This window comes from Oryzias latipes, chromosome 18 (genome assembly GCF_053564925.1).
Source record: "Oryzias latipes strain Hd-rR chromosome 18, Olatipes_Hd-rR_3.1".
Taxonomy (NCBI): Eukaryota; Metazoa; Chordata; class Actinopteri; order Beloniformes; family Adrianichthyidae; genus Oryzias; species Oryzias latipes.
Genome location: NC_136254.1, coordinates 17,869,473 through 17,897,347, shown reverse-complemented (window position 1 = coordinate 17,897,347; position 27,875 = coordinate 17,869,473). Strand labels below are relative to the sequence as shown.

Below are 27,875 nucleotides of genomic sequence, written 5' to 3'. Positions count from 1 at the left end.
TCAGCCAAGATGCACATTGCGGCATAGCCTGCACGGATTTTAGGTGCATCCATGGCTAAATGTTGTTGTTGACATGTATTAGCCTAACCCTAACCCTTCTTCCAGCTCTGTTCCGTCAAGAAAAAAAGGCCCTGGCTGCACGGACTAAGAAAAATTATGAGGTAACAAGCACCAAATAATCATAATAAAAACATGTTTAGAAGTTCATGTCAGTCTATGCCGCAGCTTTTACAATTGAACTCACCATTTCTTCTTCTACAGTCGTTTCCGGTAGTTTAGATGGTTCTGCGCACGTTAAAATTATTTAAAGTGTGGCGTTTGTAAACGTTTGTTATAATCGAATAAAGTTTTTCTGGGCCGGTGTAAACAGTTCAATTCTAATCTGATCTTTGATCCGATCAAAGACATTTTGCACACGTCACCGCAGCTCCTGACGGATCACAAGCAAAATATCTGCATACATGCAGAGCTTTTAAAGAACTGCTCTGATGAAAATGTTGCTATTTGTGTTTTTAACCTGTTCTTATGATATTTTGCTCATATATAAAAAAAAATTCACCTTAAAATTGCATTTCTGAGAATTTCTTCAGTCAAATTGTTGGGAATCAGGAGCAGATGAAAAAACGCTGTTTGACAAAGTGTATTTTTGAAAATATGTGGGCGGGCCACAAGCTCCCTGCTATGAGTTCTCAACAACAAGGAGGGGAAGGGGAGGCGAGGTCGCTCCAACGGTCCCGCCCACAACTCAGAGGTGAACGAAATACTGCCGCTCTGCAAACACTAGAAACGATAAAGGTGTTTGGATTTTGGCCAAAAACCGCATAATCACTATTAAAAGACCACTAGGAACACTTTGAAAATAGATCAAAAGATGAATGGAACGGGTCTTTAAAGAGGGGGAACGACTACAAAATATTATAAGTTTTAAGATCCCAGAGAAAAATGATTAAAAAACAATCACGGGTTTGACATTAAATGAAAATGTCATCTTAAGTTTCTTTCATCTCATATTGCAAAAAACAACAACTGTATTCCGCCATAAGGAACCATTTACAGTTTAAAATCTAAATCTGTGGTTCTACCAATTCTGACCACAAGATGGGACTGTTGAGCCAAAATGATGACTAACTCAAAGCAGCTCAAACTTGATCCTCTGATATTTCCTCTGAAAGCACTCCCCTATGATATGATCTGTATGAATCCCTCTGCTGGATACTGGATGCTGTCTGCTCACCATGGAGGCGACGGGGAAGAGGTAGGGGTGGTTGCAGCACTTCTTCAGATCCATCATGATGTTGAGGAGGGACACTTGGTTTCCTCCACCTTTGGAGTTCAGAGCCTCAAAGTTCTTGGTTAGAATCAGCTTGTAGTACTTTCTGGATTTAAAGAAGAAAAAAAAAATCATATATGTGCTTCAACAACTCACATGAACGTCACAGTCGACAAAAATGTCTGACTTAAGTTGTGTGTCCCTTGTGCTATCTTGTGGGGTCCCGATGACCCCACAAGATAGCACAAGGGGTGTTGGTCTGCATCTTACTTCTGCATGGGGCTCAGCTCCACTCGGACGATCAGCTCCGTCTTGGCGGGCATGTTCTTGAAGACGTCGGCCTTCAGCCTCCGCAGCATGTGAGGCCCCAGCAGATCGTGGAGCTTTTTGATCTGGTCCTCTTTGGAGATGTCAGCAAACTCTTCCAGGAAGCCTTCAAGGTTACTGCGGAGGAGAGGCGTTTGAGGGTCACGACCTGTTCTTGCAAAATACATCCCAACAATAGAAAAAAAAGGTTCAATATGTGTGCACTTTTCTGGAAGGCATACTTAAAGCGGTTGGGCGTGAGGAAGTTCAGCAGGTGGAAGAGCTCCTCCAGGTTGTTCTGCAGCGGCGTCCCGGTCAGCAGCAGCTTGTAGTCAATCTTGTAGTCATTTAAACGCCTGAAAAACTGCACAAAAAAACCCAAAAACAAACATAAAATAAAAACAAGCTTAAATCTCAACAACTCCCAAAGCTCTTTTTCAAAAGTATTTCTTCACAAACAAACTTTTTTCTAAAAATATCCAGAAGTAGTGAGAAAAAAAAACCAAAAATAAACATAAAAACATACGTATCTTCACAGCAGAACAACAGATGACAGACAAAAAGAGGGAAACAGAATCATTCGGTGGACTATCTGAATAAAATAACATGATTTAATGCAGTTTCGTATCATTTTAGTGCCGTTTTACTTTATGAAATATAGTACAAAAACACGATTTTACATTAGCTTTTTAGAAATGTAAAATATTTGTAAAAGTTTTAGAAGCAAAATCAAGGAATTAAGTGTTAATGAGTTGTTCTTGCTCACACATGGAGCCTCTATGCGTATCTTGCCTGAAGACGATGGCATTTAACTGTACCAGATAGGATTTCACCCCCAACCTCAGAGGGGCTTGTTTTTGGAAGGATGCAGCTGAAAATAAACTATTAAAGTGAATGGATAAGAAAAACACAAAGTTGAATGAAGAAAAATGGGGTTTTAATTTTAAGCTGTTCTAAACTACGGTGATTCTTAGCTTAAGTGTGTCAAACCTGGTTTTTGTTCCTGGGTTAAAGACCGATCCAACCGCTGCGCTGTGCTCTAGAAATGTGACCCATAGTTAACAAAAGAAGAGCTGAGTTCAGTAAGAACTTAGCCACTGATTGAATATTTATGTTGGAAAAACATACCGCTCATTTCAACAGCAGTCATTCATTTAAGACTCCTTTAACCCCACACATTCAGCTCGTGACAGTGAAGCCAGCCTGGAGGTACCAAATGCTGCTGTCCCTCAAATGGCCACTAGAGGCTGGTGTCAGAGAGGACAAGGCTTTTTGTTGACTCCCTTGTTAAAAAGGCCACATTTACACCTATACACGTGTGTCACCTGGTAGCTATACGCATGTGCATGGCCTGGTACTGTATGTATAGCCAGCTATGAACGTATAGCTAGGTAGCTGGTATGTGTAGCAAGTTTTTTATTTGTATCTAGGGCGGTCAACCTCTGATTGATTGGAGGATTGCCTTCTTGTGTGTCGGAGTGCCCCTGGGCAAGACACTGCACCCCACCTTGCCTCTGGTGGAAGGTAGGCGCCAGTGTTCGGCAGCGGAGCCACCATCTGTGAATGGGTCTGTGACTTAAAGCGCTTTGGGCCTTTGAGTAACGTAGAAAAAGGCTATAAAAGTGTACACCATTTATGCATAGCTACCATTGACTGTATATGAAGAACTGGACTGAGTGACCCCTCCCCCCTCGCATTCCAAACAGGAAGTACTCGCTGGCTCCAAGCAGCTAAAATCCCATAGACTTCAATAGAAAGTCAAGTAACACTTTAACACCAGTGTTTGATATAAAACACCATCAGTACCTTTGATTGGTTATTTTTCAGGCGGTGGGCCTCATCCACAACAAGGCAGGCCCATTCTATGGACTTGAGCGCCGTCTGGTCGATGGTCACCAGCTCGTAGGAGGTTAGCAGCACGTGGAATTTGATCGGAGCCTCTCGCTACAGAAAGAGAGATCAAATATGAAGCAGACGTTGGTCTATTTCTTCTGCATGGAGCAAAGCTGCGTCCCTACCCTCAGTTTGAAGGCCTTCTTTCCTCCTTTCACCGCCGTGTCGTCAAAGGAGAACTCGTTCTCTCGGATGATGGCTCGGCTGTCCTTGTCTCCCGTGTACGTCACCACATAGAAGTCGGGCGCCCACATCTCAAACTCCCTCTCCCAGTTGATGATGGTGGAGAGTGGAGCGCTGACCAGAAAGGGACCCTTAGTGTGACCCTGGTGAGACCAGATGATGTCACTGTGTGTCCCTCAAAGTCTCCTTGATGTGACAAAGCAGGGAGGGGGGAGTACCTCTTTGAACAGAGAATAGAGGAAGACTATAGTCTGTATGGTTTTGCCCAGGCCCATCTCATCTGCCAGGATGGTGTCGGTGCCCTGCGCCCAGGAGAACCGGAGCCAGTTCAGCCCCTCCAGCTGGTACATGTGCAGCGTGCCGCCCGTCGCCGTCACAAAGTCCGGCTGCTCCTCGTACTTTATGGTGGGCTGGAGCACCAAAGGACATGAAAATCACTGCCCCGCCGACGGTATTTGACAGCTTCACAATCAACAACAAAAACACTTTTGGAAAAATTAACTTCCTGCTCTTGATTTGGAGCTCAACTTCAAACAGTTTGCAGAGTTCATGCACATTTTTAGCAATGGTTTTCCATAACTTCTCACTGAATTCACACCTTTCAATGAAAAAGGAAAAAAAAAACACATTTCAGTCATACCACTATAGGCTGCGCCCCTAATTTAAACCAAGGCAAATATTGACAATAGTGCCGTCATGCAAATAATCTTTTTGTGCAATTAATTAATCATGACCTAATCAACCCTGAAATTTGCTGTAAAAAGCCTCATTTTAAAGTATTTTCATTTAACTTTGTGATGTTGTGGCACTACTAAAGATCAAAATACAACAAAAAACTTTTATTACGAACGTTAGAAAAAATTATAGCAAATACTAATAATAATAATAATAAAATTAAAAAGATAACAAATTATAGCACAAGTCAGAAAAACCTTTAGAGAAAATCAGAAAAAAATTAAAGCCAAAAATAGAAAACATAGCAAAAAACAAAGTGGAAAATGTAAAAAATTATAGTGAAAATAAGAAATCTTTATAGTGAAAGTCGGATCAAATTTTAGCTGAAATCAGAAAAATCAAAAGCGAAAATTAAAAAAATTATAGCAAAAATCAGAACAAAACTTTAGCGAAATTTCAAAAAATTATAGTGAAAATTAGAAAAAAAAGTAGCGAAAATCAGAATAAAATGAGCGCAAAAGTAAGAAAACTTTACAGCAAAAATCAGAAAACATTATAGAGAAAAAGTAAAAAAATTGTACGAAAAATCAGAAAAAACGAACAAAACAAATATTTATAGCGAAAATCCGATAAAATTATAGCAGAAATCAGAAAAAACAATAGCAGAAATTAAAAAAGAATTAAAGTGAAAATTGGAATAAATTATAGCACAAATCAGAAGAAATTATAACAAAAATCAACAAAAAATATGGCGAAAATTTGAAAAACAATTATTGTAAATATCAGGAAAAAAAATCAGAATTATTATAAAAGAAGTCAGAAAAAACAATAGCAAAAATTAGAAAAAAATTATAGGACAAAAATCAGAAAATGTAATAGCTAAGTTGACAAAATTGACCACACCCACAACATGGGCATCCAGAAGTTACCTTCAGACTTTGCTGCTTTGTGCCCGATATTGTTGTCAGGGTCGACTCACAAACAAATAAAAATAAATAAACAGTCCATAATGGTCAAAATGTAATACTTTCCCAATATTTCACTCTGTAATGTTTGCGGACAAAGTAAGTCGGAAGAACAAAATAAACTGTTAATATTTTTGACCTGCTTTACAGAAACATACGTTCCCATCACTGATAACGTGAGGTTGAAATTCTGCCACAACTTAAATTGGTATGACACATTAAACTGTTTTAATTTTTTTATGCTTATTATTTCATGACTTTTCCAAAACGTTACAGAAGAGGTTCTTTTTGACAAACTTTTCACAGACCAAGAAATTGAATTTTTTAATTTCCAAAACGTTTCCAGGTTTTTCATGACCAAACAAACCCTGAGTGAGTTTAGCAACACAAATGTTGGGATTTTCCTGAGGTAGTAAACTCACATCTGTAAGTGGAGACGGGGGAGACTCCTCCTCCCCCTCGGCGCTCTTGGTCCGCATCTTTCTGGGTTTGTCTGGATCCTCCTTCATGATTGCGTCCCTTTAAAACACCAACAGACGTCAGCACTGGTGAGACTCCACCGATTCACATCGGGCAAGAAATCAAAATCAAACTTTATTTAAAAAGCACAGTGCTCCATCACAAAGTGACACCATCTAAAATGAAAACAGACAGAAATAACCATAAACTGGAGTTACTGGGGTACTGGATACTGGAGTTTAAAACAAGTCAAAGTAAAAAAGAAGTTGTCATGATAATATTATCGATACTAAATAATAATGACATTGAAAAAAGGCAAGTTTGAGACAGTAAAATTGATAACCCAACCAAAGTTAAGTTGTGGAATGGACCGACAGTACGGACCAACCCCGCCCCCCTTTCCCATCACCCGTAACTGAGAGCTCTCTATTTGAATGCTCTCCAGCAACAAAAATGGCGAGCAATATCGGAGCTTTCCAGCCGTACAGTTTTGGGCCAGATTCCAGCTTGGATGAGGAAAACAAAGACGTACCATTTGTCTGCAACTGGATGCATCAGAATGGAGCCTGTGGCCCGCCCAGAACATTTTTGACGTCACAAATTAGATCTTTTTAAGCTTTTTGCTCCTAATTCAAAAATTTTTCAATAAAAACATTTCTAAAACTCATAAATGCAATTAGGTTAATATTCTTTATGTCCTCCATAATCAGTAAAAATGCCACAAGAACATGGTAAAAACACCTTAAGGGGATCTTAAGAAAATTTGAAAACAGGCTTTAAAAGTTGATCCTAAAGCAGAGTGGGAGCCAGCGCAGAGATCTCAAAACTGCTGTTTATGTCCTCCTTCTGTCTGGTTCTGGTCAAGATTAGCAGAAAGAAAAGAGAAATCTCGATTATCTTGTTACCATCTTTACAAAATCCTACAGGTGGGGTGTGTAGAAACAACCACACAATTACACCTGTGAGGAATTCTTTGAAACAGTACTAGAAAAAAAGACAAAACACCTCAATGTTTTAGCTAAAGCTTACGGTTTGCTAGTTAGAAGCTTCCCCCTTTTCCAGAACACTGCAGTCCTACCTGTGTCTCCAGTAGCTTGCCTTGTAGATCGCAAAGTCAGGGATAGTCATGTCATCTCTCTCCCAGGTGCACTGATCGTACGTCAGGTCTCTCCACTTGACCAGGTAGTGATAAACTCCCTTCTTGTCCAAACTGTCAGCAGGACAAAAGCAGCAGAGTCTGAGCAGTAGAGAAGAACCCCAAGGAACACAACACAGGGCAGAAGATCACCTGTGGTTGATGATCCGGTGAATCATCATCCATTCAGGCTTGATCCCATATTTGTAGTATTTGTCCTCCAGGATGGCAAACTGGGGGTCTTTGGCCCTCCTTTTCTCGCTCTTTCCCACGCTGTTTTCTTCCTCCCCACCCGAGCCGTAATCCAGGCTGGGAGGCTCGTCCATGTCAGTTTTCCTCTGGTAGTTCCGATACATCACCGAGTGGAAGATCTCCAGCTGAAGAAAGACAAAAACGGAATTTGACAAGGGGCGGGGTTCTGCCACCAGAATTCTTTGGCACAGAGGGGAGTTTGTGCACAACTTTGAGACTGTAAAGAGTGTAGATGCTTTTGTGGCTAAACTAAAATCTCAAATTATGACTCTTCCACCACCTTGGCAGTCAGAGTTGCTGTTATGGCCAAATACCTATTTTTTTTATGATGACTCACGTCTCTAAATGAAGTCATGGCATCTGGACTCAACTTCAAGGCAATAAATGAGAATATGCACTGACACGATGACTCGTGATTAGCCTTAGCCACATACACCCATACAGGGGGTTGACCTGTACAGATGCTGCTGGTTTCTGAGTCGTCTGGGTCCCCAGAGGGTCATAAAGAGGAGCGGCTGCATCCTTAGAAGACCACAGGTGTGTCTCTTTAGTTCCCTTAAGGCTCCTACTGCCACCTTAAGGGACATCATGAAAACAGAAGGTATTATTATTGTGCATGTGCTACGGTGTCCTTATACCACTCTAGTCTTTAGTAAGGTGCGCAAACTTGCTCCTTATTGACTGTGCGCGAATGCTGCACACACGGGGTGTGCAGGGGATACGCAAGTGCCTGTAGGACCCCCACAAAAACTACGCTCTGGTTGTCTAACTTCCTAATTTTGTAGGAAATGAGACATTCTAGGAAATTAGACTCTTCTTCCACCCTTACTTACCCTTAGTTTTTGTGCAAATGTTTGCTACGATGCGTCCCCTGCAGCATACTACGACCTTGATATTTTGTGCGGGTCGGGTCACCTGCGTGTCCTGTACAAGTTTGCCCATGTTTTGCTCGCAAGCATTCCGTATCCACGTGTAAGGGCGGTTGTGACTAAGGCTTTGCGGATATTGAAAGGTTTTCTTTAATTAAGCCTGCAAAGCACAATCAACCTCTAAAGGACACTATAAGGGATACTAGAAAGCCTTGATTTTTTTTTCTTCAAAAAGTAACAGTGCTGGTGTTTTTGTAAGTACACTAATGTGGCTAACATGTAGAGTTTTCGTCCTTTTTTTTAACGTGTTACTAAGTAGGTTGGGAGTTGGCGTAGTCACTGTAACGTTTGTTTTAGCGGTATCAGTCTGTTTTTTTACACGTCGCAAACAAGGTTGGGAGTTACAGGTATTACTACTCCAATGTGGCTAATGCTTCTTTTGTGGCTAACGTGTAGCATATTACTGTGAAGTCTGACTGACTGACAGACCAATCTCTGACCCTTTGGTCTCGCTTCATGTGCCTTATAGTTGTGCCGGTGTACCTCATCTATGACATAAGCTCCAAAATAGACCATTCAGTGACGATGCGCCTAATAATCCGGTGCACCCTATAGTGCAGAAAATACAGTAGAAGAGGTTACAGACAGTTTCTCTTTAACTTTTTAACGTCTGCTAAAGGGTTATGTTCCTGCAAAGGTGGTTTAAAGGAAAAATGTTGATTTGACCTGAACCTTCATATGCTCAGAACACATCTAAGTTCTGTTTTGAGTCTGTAACTTGAGGAATTTCAAAATAATTTACCAAAATAAAAGAATAAAGTGACACTGAAAACTCCCAAACATATACAAAAGTCAGGTATGTCCTAAATCAGACATAAAAACTGTGTCAGTTCATTATCATATAGATAATGATGTCTTAGTTGCTCTGTGGTGATATGTTTGGAGATGAAGATGATCTCGGCGCCCCCTGCTGGCTCTCACCTGCAGCTCTGTGATCCACGTGCAGTGCCAGTACGACTGTCCGACCAGCTTGACAAAGAACTCCCTTTCGGGCCGTCCCTTCATGGGTGGAGGCGGAGGGACATCGGGTGGAGCGTCGGGAGGAGGTGGAACGGGAATGGGAGACGGCGGCTCCCCCCACCGCCAGTGCAGGATCTTCTGGACGCGCCCTTTGATCGGCTGAGACTGAAGCCCAACAGAATCGCCACGTCAGACCAAACCGGAGCTTCTTGGGTTTGTACGAGCCCCAGCAAAGACGGAGACTGACCAGGCATCGCGGACACAGCCATTCCCCGTTGGGAATCTCCGGCAGCGGCGGGTTCAGGCAGTGGATGTGGTACGAGGAGGTGCACGTGTCGCAGCACAGCAGCTCGCCGCCGTCTTTGCACACCCGACAGAACTCCATGTGGTCGTCATCCTCATCGTCCCCGCCGGCCGGCACCCCGCTGCTGACCTCCGATATCACCCTGTCCTCACTGTCCTCCTCGAAGTCCTCGAAGTCTTCATCTTTTGCCTCCCACTGGATCCCCTCTTTCTCCTGGGGGAAACATACATGTTACATGGCGGGAAATCCCTGAGACGTGAAACACAGAGACCGCAGGAACTGAAAGGACACCAGCAGAGTGTCTGAGCCGTCTGGCTAAAACCAACCGCAGAGGTGAAGTCGTGTGACTGAGAGATGAGTGGAGGTTTTCAGAGCAGCTGCTGGGCATAAAGACCAGAAAAGAGGCTTCAACAGATCTTTTCCTTTGGTTGATTTTATGTATTATCTATTTTTATCACACTATAATCAAAGCCCAGCCTCCTGGAGCTGCTGTTGTACCAGAAAGCGTCTGGAATGTGTTGTCTTTGAATGAGTTTAGCCAACATTTGGTTTCCTAATTCTTGAACTTTCGCCACATGTTTTATGTTCCTTTTGCGTTTGATGAAGCCAAAAAAACCTGTGAAGAAGTCTGACGCAAAAATATTAGAACTCGAGAGGAACAATCACATTCAAAGTTGCGTGAAAAATAGAGGGCCACCTCTCCAACAAACAACCCTCGGCAGGTGTGGCAGGGACTACAACAGCTGACCAACTTCAGGGGACAGACCAGCACCGAGGCACACTCCAGCGCTGCACTAGCGGAAGAGCTGAACGTCCTCACTCTGCTTCCAGCTCTGAACCCCTGACTGTGCAGACACAGGACGTGGCACGGATGTTCAGCAGGGTAAACCCCAGGAAAGCGGCTGGACCTGATGGAGTTCCTGGGAAGGTTCTGCGGGCCTGCGCCGACCAGCTCTCCCAGGTCTTCACAAAAATCTTTAACCTGTCACTAGCACAGGCTATCATCCCTGCTTGCCTGAAGTCATCCATCATCATTCCAATACCCAAAAATTCCTCCACAGCCTGCCTCACAGACCACCATCCAGTTGCACTCACACCTGTCATCACCAAGTGTCTGGACCAGCTGCTCCTAGGACACATAAAAGACTACCTTCCTCCAACCTTCAACCCCCACCAGTTTGCTTACAAAGCAAACAGATCAACGGAGGATGCCATATTCATCACCACCTGGAACACAGAGACACCCACGCCAGGGCGCTCTTTGTGGACTATAGCTCTGCCTTTAATACGATCATTCCTGACATTCTGATCAGCAAACTGTCTGACCTAGGACTCCACCCACTCACCTGTACCTGGATCAAGGACTTCCATACAAACAGACCACAGACAGTTAAACTTGGTCCCTACTTCTCCTCCACCCGGATGCTGAGCACAGGCTCCCCACAGGGATGTGTGCTGAGTCCTCTGCTGTACACAGCAGACTGCAGACCAGCCCACACCAGCAACACCATGGTGACGTTTGCAGACGACACTACTGTGGTGGGGCTGATCTCTGGGGGTGATGAGACGGCCTACAGAGACGAAGTCCTGAAACTGTCCAGGTGGTGTCAGGCTAATAACCTCATCCTGAACACCACCAAGACCAAGGAGATCATCCACCCCGACTCTACATCAACGAGAACTATGTGGAGAGGGTCCACAGCTTCCCCCTCCTGGGCACCACCATCTCGGCTGACCTCACATGGTCTAACAACACCATGGCTGTCATCAGGAAGGCACAGCAGCGCCTGCACTTCCTGAGAAGGCTCAGGAAGAACAATGTGAGCCAGGAAATGCTGGTAACCTTCTACCGCTCAACCATCCAGAGCATCCTGTCCTACGGCATCACAGTGTGGTTCTCTAACTGCACTGAAGCAGAGCCTCCAGAGAGTGGTAAAGACAGCGCAGAGGATTATCGGTTGCCCTCTCCCCTCACTGAAGGACATCTACCATTTACGCTGCCTCAGCAGAGTGACTAGCATAACCACTGACTCCACCCATCCTGCTTTCCCTCTGTTTGACCTGCTGCCCTCTGGCAGAAGGTACAGGTCCATCAGAACCAGGACGAACAGACTAAGGAACAGCTTTTTTCCACAGCCAATCACTATACGGAATACTCACACTTCCACCAACTACACCCCACTCTGACTTTTTACAAATGCTATTTTACTGAATCCTACACATGTGTGCAATATCTTGACTTCTGTGCAATAACCGGGTCCCTGTGCAATGACACACAATATTTATATGCTGCGCTCATAGCAACTCAACTCATTCCATTCTATTTTGGCCATACATATTTAATATTTAACTGTTTCTGTATATATTGTACATTTTTTGTTAGAGATGTGAGTACAGTACTTCTATTTTATTTTATTTTATTTTATTTTATTTTATTTTATGCACCACTTCAAGGCTGCTGCAATTTCATTGTATTACCATGTAAAATGACAATAAAAGGAATCGGATTCTGATTCTGAAAAAGTATGTGAATGTGTCATTTTCTAGGACATAATTTCTGCGGAGCAGCAGGAGTTCAGTCAAAATTACCCTCAGAATTGTGGGTAGAGCTGTAAGTACCCCCCCCCCCCCCCCCTCCCATCACCCATCAGCTTACAAACTTCCGACCTTACATTGCTGGGGATACAAAAATGGCGAGCAATATTAAAGCTATTGAGTCGTGCGGTTTTGAGTCCAGCTCAGACGAGGAAAACGAAGACGTACATGGATGTATTCGTCTACAAGTGGATGCATCGGAATGGAGCGGAGCAGGAATCTTACTTTCTACGTAACAAATACGATCTTTTTCAAACAGCGTTTTTTTTGTCTTCTCCTTAATCACAACAATTTGGATAAAGAAATACTTTGAAATGCAGTTTTAAACTTTCTTCTCTTAATATGCTCTCGATCATCAGAAAATGACATAAAAAAGACAAAATAAGTGATTTTACTCGGAGTGGGTCTTTACGCAGACTGGTATTCTATCCCTGTGACTAAGATAAACATCAGCACACAATTTCTGTTCAATTCCGGCTGAAATCCAAGTCATTCCAAAGAGTTTCTGCAGTCATTTTTGGCTTCTTCTGTTCTTCGTTTACCATTCACTAATCCAAACTCATTTATTTATGCTTCTCACCACAAAACAAGCTTCGTGTTGAAAGTAAAGCTTCATGCTTCAATGCTTTAGGTTTCAGCTGGATTCCTTTACAGTCTGTTTGAAACCACTGTTGTTTTCAAAATGTGCTTCACGTTAGATAAGGCCGAGCAGATGCCGCAGAAGGAAACTTGCCCCGTTCGCGGCAACTGAACAGGAAATCGGTTGTCATGTAGCTCGGCGGGCTACACTGGGCAGAGGTTTCATGTTTAGCAACAGACCCCGTTCTCGGGTTAGCCCATAAATCAGTTCTTCTAAAGCGAAAACTGTGACTTGGTTCTTGTTTGTGAAAGAAACGTCTGCTGGTTTAAATGAAAAATTGACTTTTTGTTTTTAAGCTCATTAATGTTTAGTATCAATTCTAGACCTAAGAGACCTTTTTTGAACAATATTGAAATTTTCATATCTTTTGCCTTTTTTTTTTATTCATATTCTTATTATTATAATATTCACCTCAATCAAGCAGATATGGCCTATTAAAATAAATGTAATTTTGTATTTTTATTTCAATACTTTTAAACAATAAAACTAAATATTACCAGGATTTTAATAATCACTAAAAAAAAATTACTAAAAAGTTGCGATTACAAAATAAATTCAAAAGAATTCATGATTTGACACCAGTTTTTGGCAAAGTCATTACAGTCAGTGTTAAGTAAAGGATTTTAAAAAGAATTATAGTATATTTTTAGTCAAAAGATTTTGTATAATGCTAATATTTTCTTAACTGTTGTTTATTGGACCTGGTTTTCATAAATATCGTATAAATATTTGTATAAATAAACATTAAATCAATACTTTTGAAATAACAAATGGAGTCCCACAGGGTTCTGCGTTGGGACCATTACCAAATATAAATCATCTCTGTCAAATAATTTATGTTGTATTTAAGGAAAAAGCAGTTTTTAGTCAACTTTGTAGTCAAGAACTAAAGAACTAAAATGTAGAAAAACTTTTGTACCAGGAAAAAAAGAAGATCTGGAATGGTCCAGATGAGGATTAGAAATAAATAATCCTTAAATAAAATGTAAAAAAAAAAAGAAAGAAAGAAAAAAAGAAATGATTTTTTATCACAGAAATCATGGAAAACACTGAGGACTGAAACAAAAGCTTCTTGTCCTGAGCTCCTTTTGCCAGCTTTTTAAAACATTACACTCCATAGTTTTTGAGATAACCATGTTTATTTAAGATTTTAAATGCATGTAAATTACTTTAAAAAAAGAAAGTTAAAAAGTGGTTAAATAAATATTAAAAATCTTCCACCTGATTCTTTTCCTGCTACTTTTTTTTGTAAAAGTTTCTTATTTTTGCTCTATGGTTTAAAATAATAATATCTTTTTATTTATTATTTAATCCTTAATTTATTGAACAATCATTTTATTTAATGCATTCAATGTGTCATGCACTGTATGTATAAGTGCATATGTCTATGATAAAAAGTAATTATAGGGTTAAAGAGATACGATCATTTCATTTTATTGTATTTTATTTATTTTCTATTATTTATTAGTTAAAATATTTAGTTGATTTGATATATCTATGTATTTTTATTGTCTTCTTTTATTGCTTGAAATAAACCTGAATAAAAAATAAAAGACTATAAGAGATCATATCTAAGCTCCCCTAAAGCTCTAAAGCAGACAATGCACACCTTATTCTTTGACAGGTCCAACCCATAAACGCCATTTTTTTCTTTTCCATAACCAGAATTTATGGTTTCTGAATCATCTGAAAGCAAATTTTCTCATTTAAGGGTCCATAATGGTGGTTTGTTCTGCTGTTTTGTTGGGCATCAGTTTCCCTGTTCACCTTAGGCGACCTGCCTGTATCTTCGGCACAAGAGAGCTCTGTTGTGTAACAGAAACTGGAAATGAATATTTATGGTTGAGATCATTATGCTGCTGAATATAATGACCCTTGGGCTCTGCTTCAGGTATCTGTCTGCAGCCAAATCCCCAACTACAAAGCTTCTATTCATCTGGATGAGGTTGTTCTCTCCTTTTTTGGGAAGGAAACGTAGGGCTAAAGAGGCGACGCGGGGCTCGTGCGAGGATTGGAGGAAGTGACGGCTGCTACTCACACAGTGGGGGCAGCTCCACTTGCCCTCGGGGGCCTTGTCCAGCTCAGGTTCCAAGCAGACGAGGTGGTACGCTCGAGGACAAGTGTCGCACAGGATGATCTCTCCGCCCTGCTGACAGACCTCGCAGTAGTCCTGGTGATCCGTCTCGTAGCCATCGCCTTCTTCCTCCCCCATAACTACGCACAGAGGGGCAGAAGATGAGCCTGGATGAGAAAATTTGGACATTTTTGTAACAATCCTCTTTTCACAACTTAAGAACTAAATCTTTAGAGATTTGTAAACAATGTAACATTTCCGAATGAACCCATTGTAAATGCTTTGAGCCTTTGGAAAAGCACAGATAATTCCAATCCAATACTATTATTATTAAAATGAGTTTCATATTGTCCCAAATTTCAATTAAAAATTAGTGTGGATGTGTTACAATATGAATGGATGTGTGAATTAAAGGATGATGAATGGATGGATGGATGAATGGTTGAGTGAATAGATGAATGGAGGGATGATAAGTGGATGGATGGATGGATGGATGGATGGATGGATGGATGGATGGATGGAAGGATGGATGGATGGATGGATGGATGGATGGATGGATGGATGGATGGTTGAATAAATAGATGGGTGAATGGATGATAAGCAGATGGATGGATGAACGGATTGGTGGATGGATAGACAGTCGATTGAATGTATGGGTGGATGGATGGATGGATGGATGGATGGATGGAAGGATGGACGGATGAATGGTTGAGTGAATAGATGAATGGAGGGATGATAAGTGGATGGATGGATGGATGGATGGATGGATGGATGGATGGATGGATGGATGGATGGATGGTTGAATAAATAGATGGGTGAATGGATGATAAGCAGATGGATGGATGAACGGATTGGTGGATGGATAAACAGTCGATTGAATGTATGGGTGGATGGATGGATGGATGGATGGATGGATGGATGGAAGGATGGACGGATGAATGGTTGAGTGAATAGATGAGTGGATGGATGATAAGTGAATAGATGCAGCCCCGTGACCCAAAAGGGAACAAACGGTTTACAAAATGAATAAATAAATGCTGAATGAATGTGAATGGATGGATGGATGGATGGATGGATGGATGGATGGATGGATGGATGGATGGATGGATGGATGGATGGATGGATGGATGGATGGATGGATGGATGGATTATATAACAAAGTTCAAACTGCTCTGGCTTGTTCACTGATCTGAGTCCTCTGGGATGTTTTGGATCTGCTCAGAACTGCAGTTTAAAGAAGTGGGTGAGCAGGTGAGGGGTTGAAGCATCTTTTTTATCCAAGTCTTGAGGAAACTTCCACAGATGAGGAGAACCAGGTGGAACCCACTGGAACCAACCCGTGATTCAGACTGTGACTGTGGATCCCTCCCACATAAAAATGAAAGACGCCTGTCCAGACATATGTTCCTGCTGCAAGGCCTAGAAATAATGGATTTGCTCGCCATCTTAATCTGATGAACTTCAAAGGGATCCCGCCCCGCCACCGAAAGAGAACCAGAGGTGGACGTTTGTGTGTGACGAATGACCGTCACGGTGGAAAAGAGCAAAATTCAAACATGCCTTATGTGCGTGTGCGCGGTTAAGGTGAACGTCCCCATAGCCTCGATTTTAGGTTTTATTTCTCTCCTTTATGAAAAGCCTGAGGCCCGTTACCATGGTAACCACTCAACTATGTATCTACAAGCACTGACCTGAGTAAACACTAATCCAAGACATAAACTGCAGGCACGTTTGTCTTCCCCAAAGGGGGGAATAGATATGTTGCTGTTTTTTTTAACCCTTTAACATCATAGCTTTAGCTTAGTGGTGACATTCTTTTAAATACCAAAACTCTTTAACCGTTATGCAATAATCTAATTCCAGCATAGTCTGTACTCTGCACATGTCTGAAGCCACTTACTGTATATCTGCCACATACACTTGAAAAAGGCTTGGTGCAAAATGTCAATGTGGTGCAAATCTCCTGATTATGAAACAAAAAACAGTTCAGCTCATTGCTAGCGTCCTTGCGATGGCGGATATGAGATGATATGGTTCATCTTTGAAAAAGAAAAGCAGACGTCTTTGGGCTCGGCGCCGCCGTCTGGGTTCATCGAATAAACCAAATCCATAGGTCACTACCAAATCGGAGTCCCTGCTTGGCTAAAGTTTGACCGGGTTTAACTGACAACGCACAGTCAAAAATGGGCTTGAAAACTTGCATAGCTACCCCTGAACACGAGAGTTTTACGCGCAAGCCTTATAAAGCGTGTTTAAATAGATTTTTCATTAGAAGTGGCCACTAGAAAGTGTGCAGACGAGGGTGGGCGGTGTGAACGTAGTGTGAAAAGCAACCTTGCGCTGATACATAATCAGTGTGAATCAGCTGTTTCTGTCACAGTGTAAAGTGGATTTGCGCCATTATGCAACACTTTGACGGCCGTGGTGATGTGGTAGGGCAGTCGACCTCTGATTGGAAGATTGCAGGTTCGATTCGAGCCTTGCCTGCCCACGTGTTGAAGTGTCCTTGAGCAAGACACTGAACCCCACCTTGCCTCTGGTGGAAGGTTGGCGCCAGTGTTCGGAAGCGGAGCCACCATCTGTGTGTGAATGTGTGAATGGGACTGTGACTGTAAAGCGCTTGGGCCTTTGAGAAAGGTAGAAAAGCGCTATTTAAGTATACACCATTTACCATAACCTTATAAAGTCTTGCATATTAGTGAAAAGGCTAATATGAAAAGGCGTGTTTTTCCACGTCAGAATCAGTGGATTCTTCTTGACTGCATAAACGGCCAAAGCATTATTTTGGTGCTGCTGACAACATCTCCGGTGTTAAGGGTTCAATACCCCTAACCTCCACCACTGTAGAGTTCAGTGACTCACTCCTCTCTCTCAAAATATGCTGGTTTTCAGTTTAAACCACATCAGGAGCAGCGAGGAAGCCTCATTCTCAAAAACATCCCATCATCCTTCACTCCACACCTCGTAACACTTTCATGTGAAACAGCAGGACTCAGAAAATGTGAGAAATGTCTTGGACACCCCGTAGAGAGGCTTCTTGTCCGCCTCACGGTGTCAAAATCTCTTCACTTAGAAGAATGGAGCTGGTTTCCCTCCCTAGGGTCCCAGTTGTGTGTCGTGCATGCGGGTTTAGAGCCATCTTCTATGATGACAGGAGCTCTCAAAGGACTTGACGCCCAAACTTGTTGAATACTGAGTGCTTACTTTTCTTCTTTTTCTTGGCGGGTCGTCCCCGCTTGTTCTTTTTCACCCGGCCGGAACTGTCAGAGCGAACCGAGGAGCTGTGAACGCTGGAGTCCTCCTGCTCCGACTCATCATCATCCACGTCGTCACTCTAACCCAAAACACAGTGGTGGTGAGTCCAAGGGAGGGAAAAAAAAAAGAGGAGAATCCACCAACAGTTTTCAGGAAAGAGGATATCTGATACTCACAGAGCAGCTCTTCTTCCTTTTTGCACCTATAGGTGACAGTTTAATACGAATGGGGGCCATCTTTTTGGCCTTAGCTGCAGCCAACGCCTTTTTCTTATCTGGTACTCGAGGACTTTTGCTGCGCTTCTTATAACCTGGACCTGGAAAAAAAAATCCACCACATGAGATTAAAATCACTGCATTCTTAAGACATACTCATTCACATGCATATTTCTAAGATTAAGCTCTAAAATCCTAAATTTTTTCCTATTTTGCTTGCCGTACTTTCTGCTGATTCTGTGGATCAGGTGTGTTCAGTCACTCAGAATCACCTGATCTAACCAATCAGCAGTAAGTACAGCAGAGATAGCATGGTGGCAAGGATACACTATACATCAGGGTCCCTTTGTTAACATTAATTACACCATGGGGAATTCCCGCACGCCTAAAAAAGAAGTCACTAGGTTCTATATCAGTGGTCCCCAACCTTTTTAACGCCGCAGACCAGTATGACGTCACACAAAGTTTTCACGGACCGGTCTTTAACCCTTGTGCCATCTTAGATGACCCCACCCTTACATTGACGTGTTATTCCTACCATGACAAAGGTGGATAAAGGTGGAAAGATTTCATGGAATCCATGGACACCAGTGAAGATCACAAATCATTGAAGAAAAAAGGTTCAGTGCACTTGTCAAGTGGGTCTAGATGACCCAACTCCCAATGCTAAAGTGCCAAGGATAGCACAAGGGTTAAGATGTGGGTGGAGGATTTTTGTAGTAACGCCACGATAAAAGAGGAACAGTGATGTGACAAGACGAATCATGAGCTTTTATTTTGACACGCATTACATTGTACATCACACAGGTGTCATCATCTTCTCCCCTTTCCACACTCATGGTGCAAAAAGAAGTACTGTCTATTAAATGTAGCTTTCTCTTTTTTTTGTAAGTTGAAGGCTCATCTTCTGTGTCCTGACTGGTCCTTTTCCCCTTGGCAAAGAAACTTTCCAAAGACATTTGTTTTTACCCATTTGCTAGTTTCTGGGTTTTATTTTAGCTGTAACCTATCACGTAACCGAGAAGAGCGCCTTGGTCTGCGTCAAGAGTGACATAGATAGATTTAACAGAGAATCTGGCAATTTTTCAAAATAAAACATCTCTCAGATTCCGAAATACAGAAAACGGAAGTACTGTAAGTTATTCATACTTTCTGTGCGGCCCGGTACCAAATGACCCACGGACCAGCACGCGGCCTGGGGGTTGGGGACCGTTGATCAATTTCACTGCGCTGGCTTCTTTAAAAAACAAACTTTTGCTTCATCATCTGGACAAAACTAAGCGGTAAGAGGATCTGATGCTTTATTTAACCCATCGTGATGATCAGTGTATATATCACTGTCCTTTGCCGCTGCAGTCGAGATTGGGGCCGTCTCTTCAGGATAAGCGCCGCAACACGTAACAAATAGTCTGCTTTTGTGAATAAAGCGATCAAAACAAAAAAAATACCAAGAATAAAGTACTAAAAACTGGTTGAATATTTTTTTCTTTGGTAAGTGACCATGGTATGAGCAAGTTAATAGCCTTTGAAGTGTGCATTATCACTTTTTAACGCACTTCGCGGAAGCAACCATCCTCTGCTTCATGTTGGACGGACGGTTAAGGCTTCCACAGCCTTCGTCAATTTATAATAATGCCCACTTTGTCAGCCATTAACCCTTATTTAATGCATAACGAAGCATTAAATAACTCTTAAATAAAATGTTAATAGACACGTTTATAATTGGTTTTCGTCATAAAGTGCATTACCTAATGAATTAGTTAACAGGTAACTATTTTTTATTATTCTACCTGAATGCGTTACGACTAATAAAAGTTGCCTTATGGAATTGCTCAGCATTATGTATTTAAATGTTAATTAATATATTTGTAAACCCGTAATGATAAATAAACATTTACAATGGTTGTTTTCGAGAAGTTAGGATCCAATAAGTAAGTAAGTAAGGTTTTACTTAACTGCATTTATCCCGTAATAAATCATACAAAAAGCCTCATAAGCCTTACTTTAGCATTACTCCACCTTGATTAATAACTATGAAGAATTCTTGGAACCCTATTGTCAAGTCTTCAACAATTATTTCACCTGCAAAGTATGACATAAAACTGACTGTTAACACTTTATTTAATAGGTAATTATTGCTTAATTATGCATTAACTAACAATAACAAAAGGATCCTTATTGTGAAGTCTTACTGACTTGGAGTTTATTTAGAACTCTGCCTTACTGGGGACAAAAGAAGCAAAAGAGGTGATCTCCATTAGGCGGCTAACCTTTTCCTTCTTTCGTCTTCGCCTTTCTGATTGGTGGCGGTTGAGGCGGCGGCTCCGGCGAGGCAGTGGCTGCAGAGACCTGCTCGGCAACAGCGATAGCAGCGGCGGCAGCTGCCGCCGCCACAGCAGCAGCATTGCCTTTGAAAGGGTTATTTGAACTGAATTCCCTCCATTTGACCCCCAGGATGGTCATCATTTTTGACATGGGGATCTTGGGGTTCTTCTTGGCGATCATTGGCCTGGGGAAACCAGAGAGAAAGAATCTTTTTCGGATATTATTAGACTCCATAAAGCTTGGCTGCTGATATGTGATTGTTTAAAGCCAAGAACGTACATTTTGCCACAAAAAACAACAACACCTTCTGACAAAAATTAAAAGGCATCACTGATTAATTCATGTTTTCAGTCAGTGCAGTTATGAGTCAGCCACACTGAGCGTCTGACATCACGTCAGTGCTGCTGCCTGACTGATGCAACAAGTCAGGTTGATAAAAAAAAGAAGAAAAGAAGAAGACGGGAGAAAAGCAACAGAACTCAGCTGCATCTCTATGAAAATGCAAATTGATGTTTTACCACAGATAGCTCAGATAAGTGGGGTTTTCGCTGCAATCTCCACTCTATAAGAGACATGCAGTTATTTGAAATAAGTTGAACGGTTTAAAGAATTAATGCAGTGACTTGTTTAGTTAAAAAAGATGCTCAAGAATTGTGTTTATTGGCTGTGAAGGACTAGGGAATTTTCTCCAGTGCTGAACCAGTACTTTTAAAAACGGTTCCAGTGACCAAGCGGTCCTCAAACCGGTGCTTCAAAAATGAAAAAACATGCCGATTAGAGCTGCACGATATGAGGAAAACTCGCGATATTAGTGATCAATATTGCGATGACGATACATGAACAAATAGCAAAACAACCAAAATTATCATTTCCATTTCGCTGCAGTTTCTTTTTTTAAGAGTCAACACAACTTAAATTATACTCCAAATGAATCTAGTCTACATAGGAGGCGAGCATCTAACATAACATATCTAACGTTTCATCCGAATGGTCAAATACATCAATGGATTTATTTGATCTGCTAAAGACTTTAAGCTGCCATAAAATTGTTTTAGCACATAAAAGTAACCATTTATTGCGATTCTCCCTGTCTTTTGCTATATGCATATTGGACAGCTTGATATCGCGATAACGATAAGTTTAAGATTTATTGTGAAGGCCTAATGCCGATTTTTTTCCAAAAAAATCATTTAAAGGTCACAAAACAGGGTCACATGGTGAAGGAGAGCGCTGGAATGTGCCTAAGATTTCTTTTTCTAATTCTTTCTGACAGTCGGCACTGCAGTGCTGCACACACTGATGTAAACGCGTATTTCACCTCTCACTGCCATGACATCTATCTTTTCTCGCAGCATTGAACACGTCACTATTATCTTATTTTTGCTGTAAAATAGAGCCAAACCTTTGCTCGCTTCGCCTTCGGAATTTTTTTACTTTCTTATATGAGCAATCGCTGGAAAGTGATTGGCTAGAGAAGTTCGGCAAAACTGAGAATCACTGTCATGGTTTGGCAGATCCCTGTCTCTCTGTCACCCTCTACTGGTAGTCTCTCCCTTTATTTTCTCCACAATTGTGCAAGAATACGCACCTGCAATCCATCTCCATCCCGATTGACTGTTTTTATGTGTGGTTTTGCTAGCCCAGTCCATCAGGTAATGACTAGCGGTATCAAGCTTACGTCTGTTACTCTGGCTGTAACTAAATTACATCAGTTTTCTCCTTCATCTTCTGCCTTGACCTCACACTGGGACAGCAGTGACTTCGACATCACCAGTTCCAGATTCCACCGCCTTCCTTTTGGATCCATGAACTGTTTTCTATCCACCAGGCTCCTTTGTTCATGGTGACAGTTACCTCATGAACTGGCTGAAGGCTTTATAGTTGGTGAGCTCCCTGTAGTCCTCCTCTGTGAAGGTATGATCAACATCCTCCAGTCCCCACTCTTTGGCCAGCTGGGCAGAGGTCTTCTGCTCTAAAGGTTGCTGGGAAGAAACTGTCAGTTAGAGATGTGTCTGAGATGTGTAACAGGATCTTAGAGAATCTTTACCTTTGTGGTTTCCTCTTGGCCGCTGTCTCTGTCGCCATCGTCTTTTTTCTTCTTCTTGGTTTTCCGCTCCTTCTTCTCTTTGTGTTTCTTCTTCTTTTTCTTCTCACCGGAGCCATAGTCACTGGCCGCGCTGTCCGAGTTCTCGCCATAGTCTCTTTCCCTATCCGAGTTTCGCTCTACATCGCTGTCCTGTAGAGAAGCCAGAAAGAGACACGTGACCAAAGCAAGTACACTCCCAGAAAACAAGAACCCACAGACACAACGTACTATCTTTTTGCGTTTTTTTGTTTTTGGTGGCTTCCCGTCTTTGTCTTTCTTCTTTGCGTCCTTCTTTTTCTTGGGCCGGCCTTTCTTCCTTATGGGTACCTCTCTGTCTGATCTATCATCATCTGGGGGCAAAGAGAGCACAAAGGAAGACAGACAGCTGTCAGATCGGCTGAACGATAATGGCATTGAAAGAAAGCTTAATCCCATTTGCGCATAATGAAACACAGCAGGGGACCTCATCAGATGGGCGACACGTGTCGGAGGGCGGTAAAGAGATTTGACAATTGATAGCATAGACAATAATTGGCTTATGAGCGGCCCTGCTACAGACTGGCGACCAGTTCAGGGTAAACTCCAAATTTGCCTAATGCTACGTACACACCGGACATATACACGCAGGTTCTTAAACGCACTTTTTTTTATTGGGTGGACTGTCGCTACCCAATACAAACGCATGTACTCTCATTTGGAAGAGGTTTGGTGCAAAATGTCAAAGCATTGCAAATTTCCCAAATCTTGCTCCGGGCTTTTTCTTTCACAGCTCTATTCCGATATATTAAAAACATTGCATCATAGAATTCCAGCCGGGCACAAACCAAAAACTGAATTTCTCTTTCACCCTTTACTTGCAAACGGTTGGCACTTCCAAGTATTAAAAAGGACACCACTCATACTACCAAGTCAGAGTCAATGATTGGTCAAAGTTCAACTGGTTTAACTTTCGACGCACGTTCATTGATTCAATGGCGTTTTGTACGTAGAGCCCAAAAATTAACGTAACCCTTGTGCTACCCTAGGCACTTTAACATTGGGAGTTGGGTCATCTAGACCCACTAGACAGTGCTCTGAACCTTTTTTCTTCAATGATTTGTGATCTTCACTGGTGTCCATGGATTACATGAAATCTTTCCACCTTTATCCACCTTTGTCATGGTAGGGAGAACACATCAATGTAAGGGTGGGGTCATAGGATAGCACAAGGGTTAAATACATGCATAGCTATGTGTGAATACGGGAATTTTAAACGCGGAAGTCCGAAATGCACAACTATGCACAATTACATTTAAAGTGGTCCTTTGAATGCGAGTTTCCGAGCCTGGTGTGAACGTAGCATAATAGTAGTTGGTTCTGAGGATGGATGGATGGATGGATGGATGGATGGATGGGTGGGTGGATGGGTGGATGTGTGGATGGGTTGATGATTGATCTTAATGCGAGAATTGGAAAAATGTGACACAATATGTTAATTTGTACAGACTAACTCTGGGTGATGAGGAGCCGCTCTGGGAAAGCCGTTTAACCTGCAGTCTGACCTTGCTTGAAGCTGAGGGACAGGAAACAGGGATGGATGCAGCTCCCTCAGCTGCACGCGGAAGGCAGCAAAGCGTTAAGCGGAGCCAAAATATGGGCTGCGGTCTCCGGGGGGGTTGATAGGCTGCGTTTCTGTCGGATTTTATTGTCTGCTTGTCTTTGTTGGTGCGCGCTCCAACCCGCAGCAGACCCCCCCCCCCCCCCACACACACACACACACACACCTCCTCCTTTTTTTTCCTCCCACCCCGTCCGACAACAGCCACCCCCACTTCCTTTCCAACCCCCCCGCGCCTCCGTGCAGCGTGCGGCCGCCGTCGGAACGCCGGGGGGCGGTAGCAGCACGCACGCGGGGCTCGGTGATTCAGAGGCCGCCGGGTGCGGTGAACTCGAACGACTCCTGCAATTCCCACACGGGGGACCAAGACCACCGCCGCGAGAGGTCGCGAGGGGGGGGGGGGGGGGGGACCCCTCCACTAATACAAGTCTGACACGGCGCGGCGGCACGCTATTGAAGTCGACACAAAAGCAACAGAAGACTAATATCCTCCGACTATTACCTTTCAACCTCCTCCTGCTGCCGACATCTTTTTTTTAGACGACTTAACAAAAACATCCCAGTTATCACATGTCTTCTTCCAACAAACCTCCTCAGGGCATCATTTTTTTTTACAGTTGTAGTGTTACAGTGCGGTGAACCGAGCTCCACTTTCTGCAGCGTTCACTTTCACCCCGCGTGCGAGCTCACAGCCAGAAACTTCCAGAATGTCAATCATCAAACTCCCCTAAAGCACCTCAGAAGCAGAGAAATCTGTCTGATAAGCGGTTTATAAAGCTGTTGATAAGAGAAGCAGGGGTTATCATGAGGGGGGGGGGGGGGGGGGTCACACCTTTCTGCCCCGCTAAGAGGGGCAGTTTTGACCTGTCAACGCGATAATGGGGGCAGTGACAGTCAGTGTGGCGGACGGTGTTTCTGCCTCATTCCAATCTCATCGAGCCGGCTTTCATGTGTGCTCCGCTAAAACCACGCCGTCGCATTTCCAGCCGGTTTCTCAAATCCATAGCCCGGGGCAGGCGGGAGTCCATCTTTTTTCTTTCTTTCTTTTTTAGCCTTGAGGGCGACCTTTTTCCCCCCCCAACAGCTGGTCAACGCGTGTGTGGGAGATGTCAAAAAAAAATACAAAAAAAAAAAGCTGCAACTTTTCAGATCATCACCAGGCAAGAAGTTAGCTTAAACTTTGCCGGGATGAGCGCGACAGGGAGTTGGGGACGAACAACACATTTTATTTTCTTTACAATGTTTTCTTTTTTTGTTTGATGCTGCAAAGTGGAGTTTTAAAAGCGCGCTCCCGTCGCTTTTCCAGCTTTTGTCGTGCAGTGAAAATATGGCACCAATTTTTTGGGGTACAAAACGTGCTATAACATGCACATTTTTAAAAAAAAATCTAAACTATTTCAAAGTCTCCTCCTCGCTGGGCGCCACTGCTCGGTTCTGGAAATGGACTGGTTCGGAGATGGGGCGACTTCTTCTTCTAAACAGTTTTTTTTCCCTTCTGCGTCCATAAAGTATTTTGTTTCCTTTCTTTTTTTTTTATTTCGTGTGCGCGCTCCCGACTTGTCCGCCAGTTTTCCTTTACCGTACCTGGCGCGGCTACCGTTGCAGTTTCCCTTGGCGCCGCCGGCGAGTTTATGTCGCTTGCGTTCTCGTTTAGGTCTCCGTCGTCGTCTTCTTCATCAAAATCTCCTCCCTCGGAATTAACCACCAGGCCCTCGTCTTCCTCACAGGACCGGAGAGGAGAGGACATTATATCCCGGTCATTGGATCCGTCCTTGTATTCAAAAAGAGCCTATTCTTGCCCGATAATGGGATATTTATTTAATATTCAAATAGGCACAGAAAAAAGTGGGGGGCGTTTTGGAATATTTTACACTAGGCAGAGCAACAAAGATGGCCGCCCTCTTATATTTATTTTTTAACAACCCCCCCAATAAGAAAAAAAAATCCCCTTACATAAAAAATGGCTGACTATATTATTTCAGAACGCACCCCCTCCTCCTTTCTCTATCGCTCTCCCTTTCTCCCTCCGCGCGCCCCCCTCCCTCCTTAAAAACGTACACATTGTTACAAGAAAAAGGGGGTGTGAGTGCGTCTAAGTTACATCGTTACTTGTTTGTTTCTTGTGTGTGTCCCCCCCTTCTCGCCCCACGCAGGAATAAGTCACGACAGATCCCTGTCACGGAGATCACACAGCAACAACCCCGGCTGTCTGCAATGCAGAGCCCGACACAAATCTATCAAACATGGCCACCTTTATTTTTTTTTTCACTCCGGAGCCCCCACCGCTCCATTAAAAAAAAAAAAAAAAAGATATTTTGGAGCAGTGGCGCTGTGAGCGCGCGCGCGCTCGGGGGCACGCGCCTGTGAGTCCTGGGGAGGGATTCAGAGAGAGGGGGGTTGGGAAAATCTGCCGCAGCCATGCCCAGACTTACATCAGATTGTATTGCTTAAAAATTAACTACTTGTGGTGGGGATGAGAACAATCCCAAAATATGCCCCCCCCACACACACACACACCACTTTAAGAACACGCGCAGAGAGCACGCGTGCTTTAAATGCTCTAAAACAAAAGCACCGATTTTTTTTTTTTTTTTTTGCTTTGGTTTTTTGTTCTTTCCAGACACTTTAGTCGTGGAAGCAGCTGCTTCACTTCAGCTGTGACAACATGAGTAAACAAACAGAATCGAGAGAAACGCTTTGATATAAAGGTAATACTTTGAATTTAGGTGCATTTATTTTGTAGAAATATTCCATTTCTGCATTCTTGTGACTTCGTTATGATCAATAAACCCTCAAATATAAAATAAAAACAAAAATGTAACCTCGTTTCCTTCAGTGGGAGTTCATTCCATTGCATGTGGGCTGAATTTGATCAAGTTGGAGTTTTATATAAAACAAACACACATTATAGCTTTGGTTTGCACAGCATCAGTACCTTAAAACAGGAAGTCTTGACCCTACATGGTGTGGTCACATCCTCTGTAGTCCGTATCTGTGAAACTAAGAAAGGATTACTTAAAACTTGAGAGCTTAGTTTAAAAACGTGAAAAAGCAAAATAAAAGCGGAGAGACTTTCTGTTGTGTTTTTTTTTTTTTTTTTTTTAAAGAGTTTTAAATGTATTGTTTAGTTCCTTGAACCGCTTCATAGATGGAGCACAGACCTGCAGGAGCGTGGTTCTCTGTTCTCTGTCCCGCTCTGGTCCTCCTTCCTCCATCTGCAGATCCTCCTCTGACTGCTGCAACAGGTGCCTGAGCTGCAAACGGACACATCTGCCAGGAGAGAGATAGTGACGACTTACACACAGAGGAGGAAGTGTGTGGATATGACTGGAATCCCCCCGTCCAAACACAGCCTCTGGCCACTGAAGCATCAGCCCGTGCCAGACTGAGAGGCAGGACGGCCTGGCGCTCACACCCACAGCCCGTGTTGTCACGGCTCTCAGACAGTCCACGTGGCTGCACTGCAACCGACAGGTCTGTGAACGCCAGGAGGGCCCCGCCACATCCTCCAGCAACCCCCCTCTCCTCCTCCCTCGCCCCGCCGGCTTTGGCAGGGAGACATGTCGAGGATGAGAGAGTGCCTCCCCTGGGTGCCGCGCTCCAGCTAACCCAGATTTTATGCAGTGTGACACGCAGAGGAGGACTCCCGCGCTTTCCCACTCAGCTGTGCCGTCTGAAGCCAGGAGACCCGGGGAGCAGATGCAGTAATAACTGTCAGGGAGTGGGGAGTGAGCCAGAGTGGGATCAGATTAGGAGG

At 43.0% G+C, this 27,875-nt stretch overlaps 1 protein-coding gene across 7 annotated transcripts in view; it reads right to left on the bottom strand.

Moving 5' to 3' along the window:
• The window catches only part of chd3 (chromodomain helicase DNA binding protein 3), a 66,732-nt gene extending 39,288 nt beyond the window's left edge, over window positions 1-27,444 (bottom strand). For 4 of the 7 annotated variants that reach the window (XM_023949026.2, XM_023949023.2, XM_023949027.2 and 1 more), the window contains exons 1-19: window positions 25,703-26,048; window positions 22,750-22,871; window positions 22,483-22,671; window positions 22,290-22,417; window positions 20,381-20,619; window positions 18,072-18,211; window positions 17,845-17,974; window positions 14,605-14,807; window positions 9,275-9,544; window positions 8,989-9,192; window positions 7,040-7,263; window positions 6,830-6,961; window positions 5,715-5,811; window positions 3,871-4,062; window positions 3,595-3,795; window positions 3,383-3,520; window positions 1,819-1,940; window positions 1,541-1,714; window positions 1,235-1,376 (exon numbers count right to left, since the gene is read on the bottom strand). In XM_023949026.2, the coding sequence (XP_023804794.1) occupies window positions 1,235-1,376; window positions 1,541-1,714; window positions 1,819-1,940; window positions 3,383-3,520; window positions 3,595-3,795; window positions 3,871-4,062; window positions 5,715-5,811; window positions 6,830-6,961; window positions 7,040-7,263; window positions 8,989-9,192; window positions 9,275-9,544; window positions 14,605-14,807; window positions 17,845-17,974; window positions 18,072-18,211; window positions 20,381-20,619; window positions 22,290-22,417; window positions 22,483-22,671; window positions 22,750-22,871; window positions 25,703-25,865 (3,210 nt within the window). In that variant the 5' untranslated portion in view covers window positions 25,866-26,048. Of the gene's footprint in view, window positions 1-1,234; window positions 1,377-1,540; window positions 1,715-1,818; window positions 1,941-3,382; window positions 3,521-3,594; window positions 3,796-3,870; window positions 4,063-5,714; window positions 5,812-6,829; window positions 6,962-7,039; window positions 7,264-8,988; window positions 9,193-9,274; window positions 9,545-14,604; window positions 14,808-17,844; window positions 17,975-18,071; window positions 18,212-20,380; window positions 20,620-22,289; window positions 22,418-22,482; window positions 22,672-22,749; window positions 22,872-25,702; window positions 26,049-27,053; window positions 27,119-27,279 lie in introns of those variants that run through there. The other 3 variants (XM_078936452.1, XM_078936453.1, XM_023949025.2) reach the window with 3 other exon arrangements.
• Window positions 27,445-27,875: the final 431 nt, after the last annotated feature.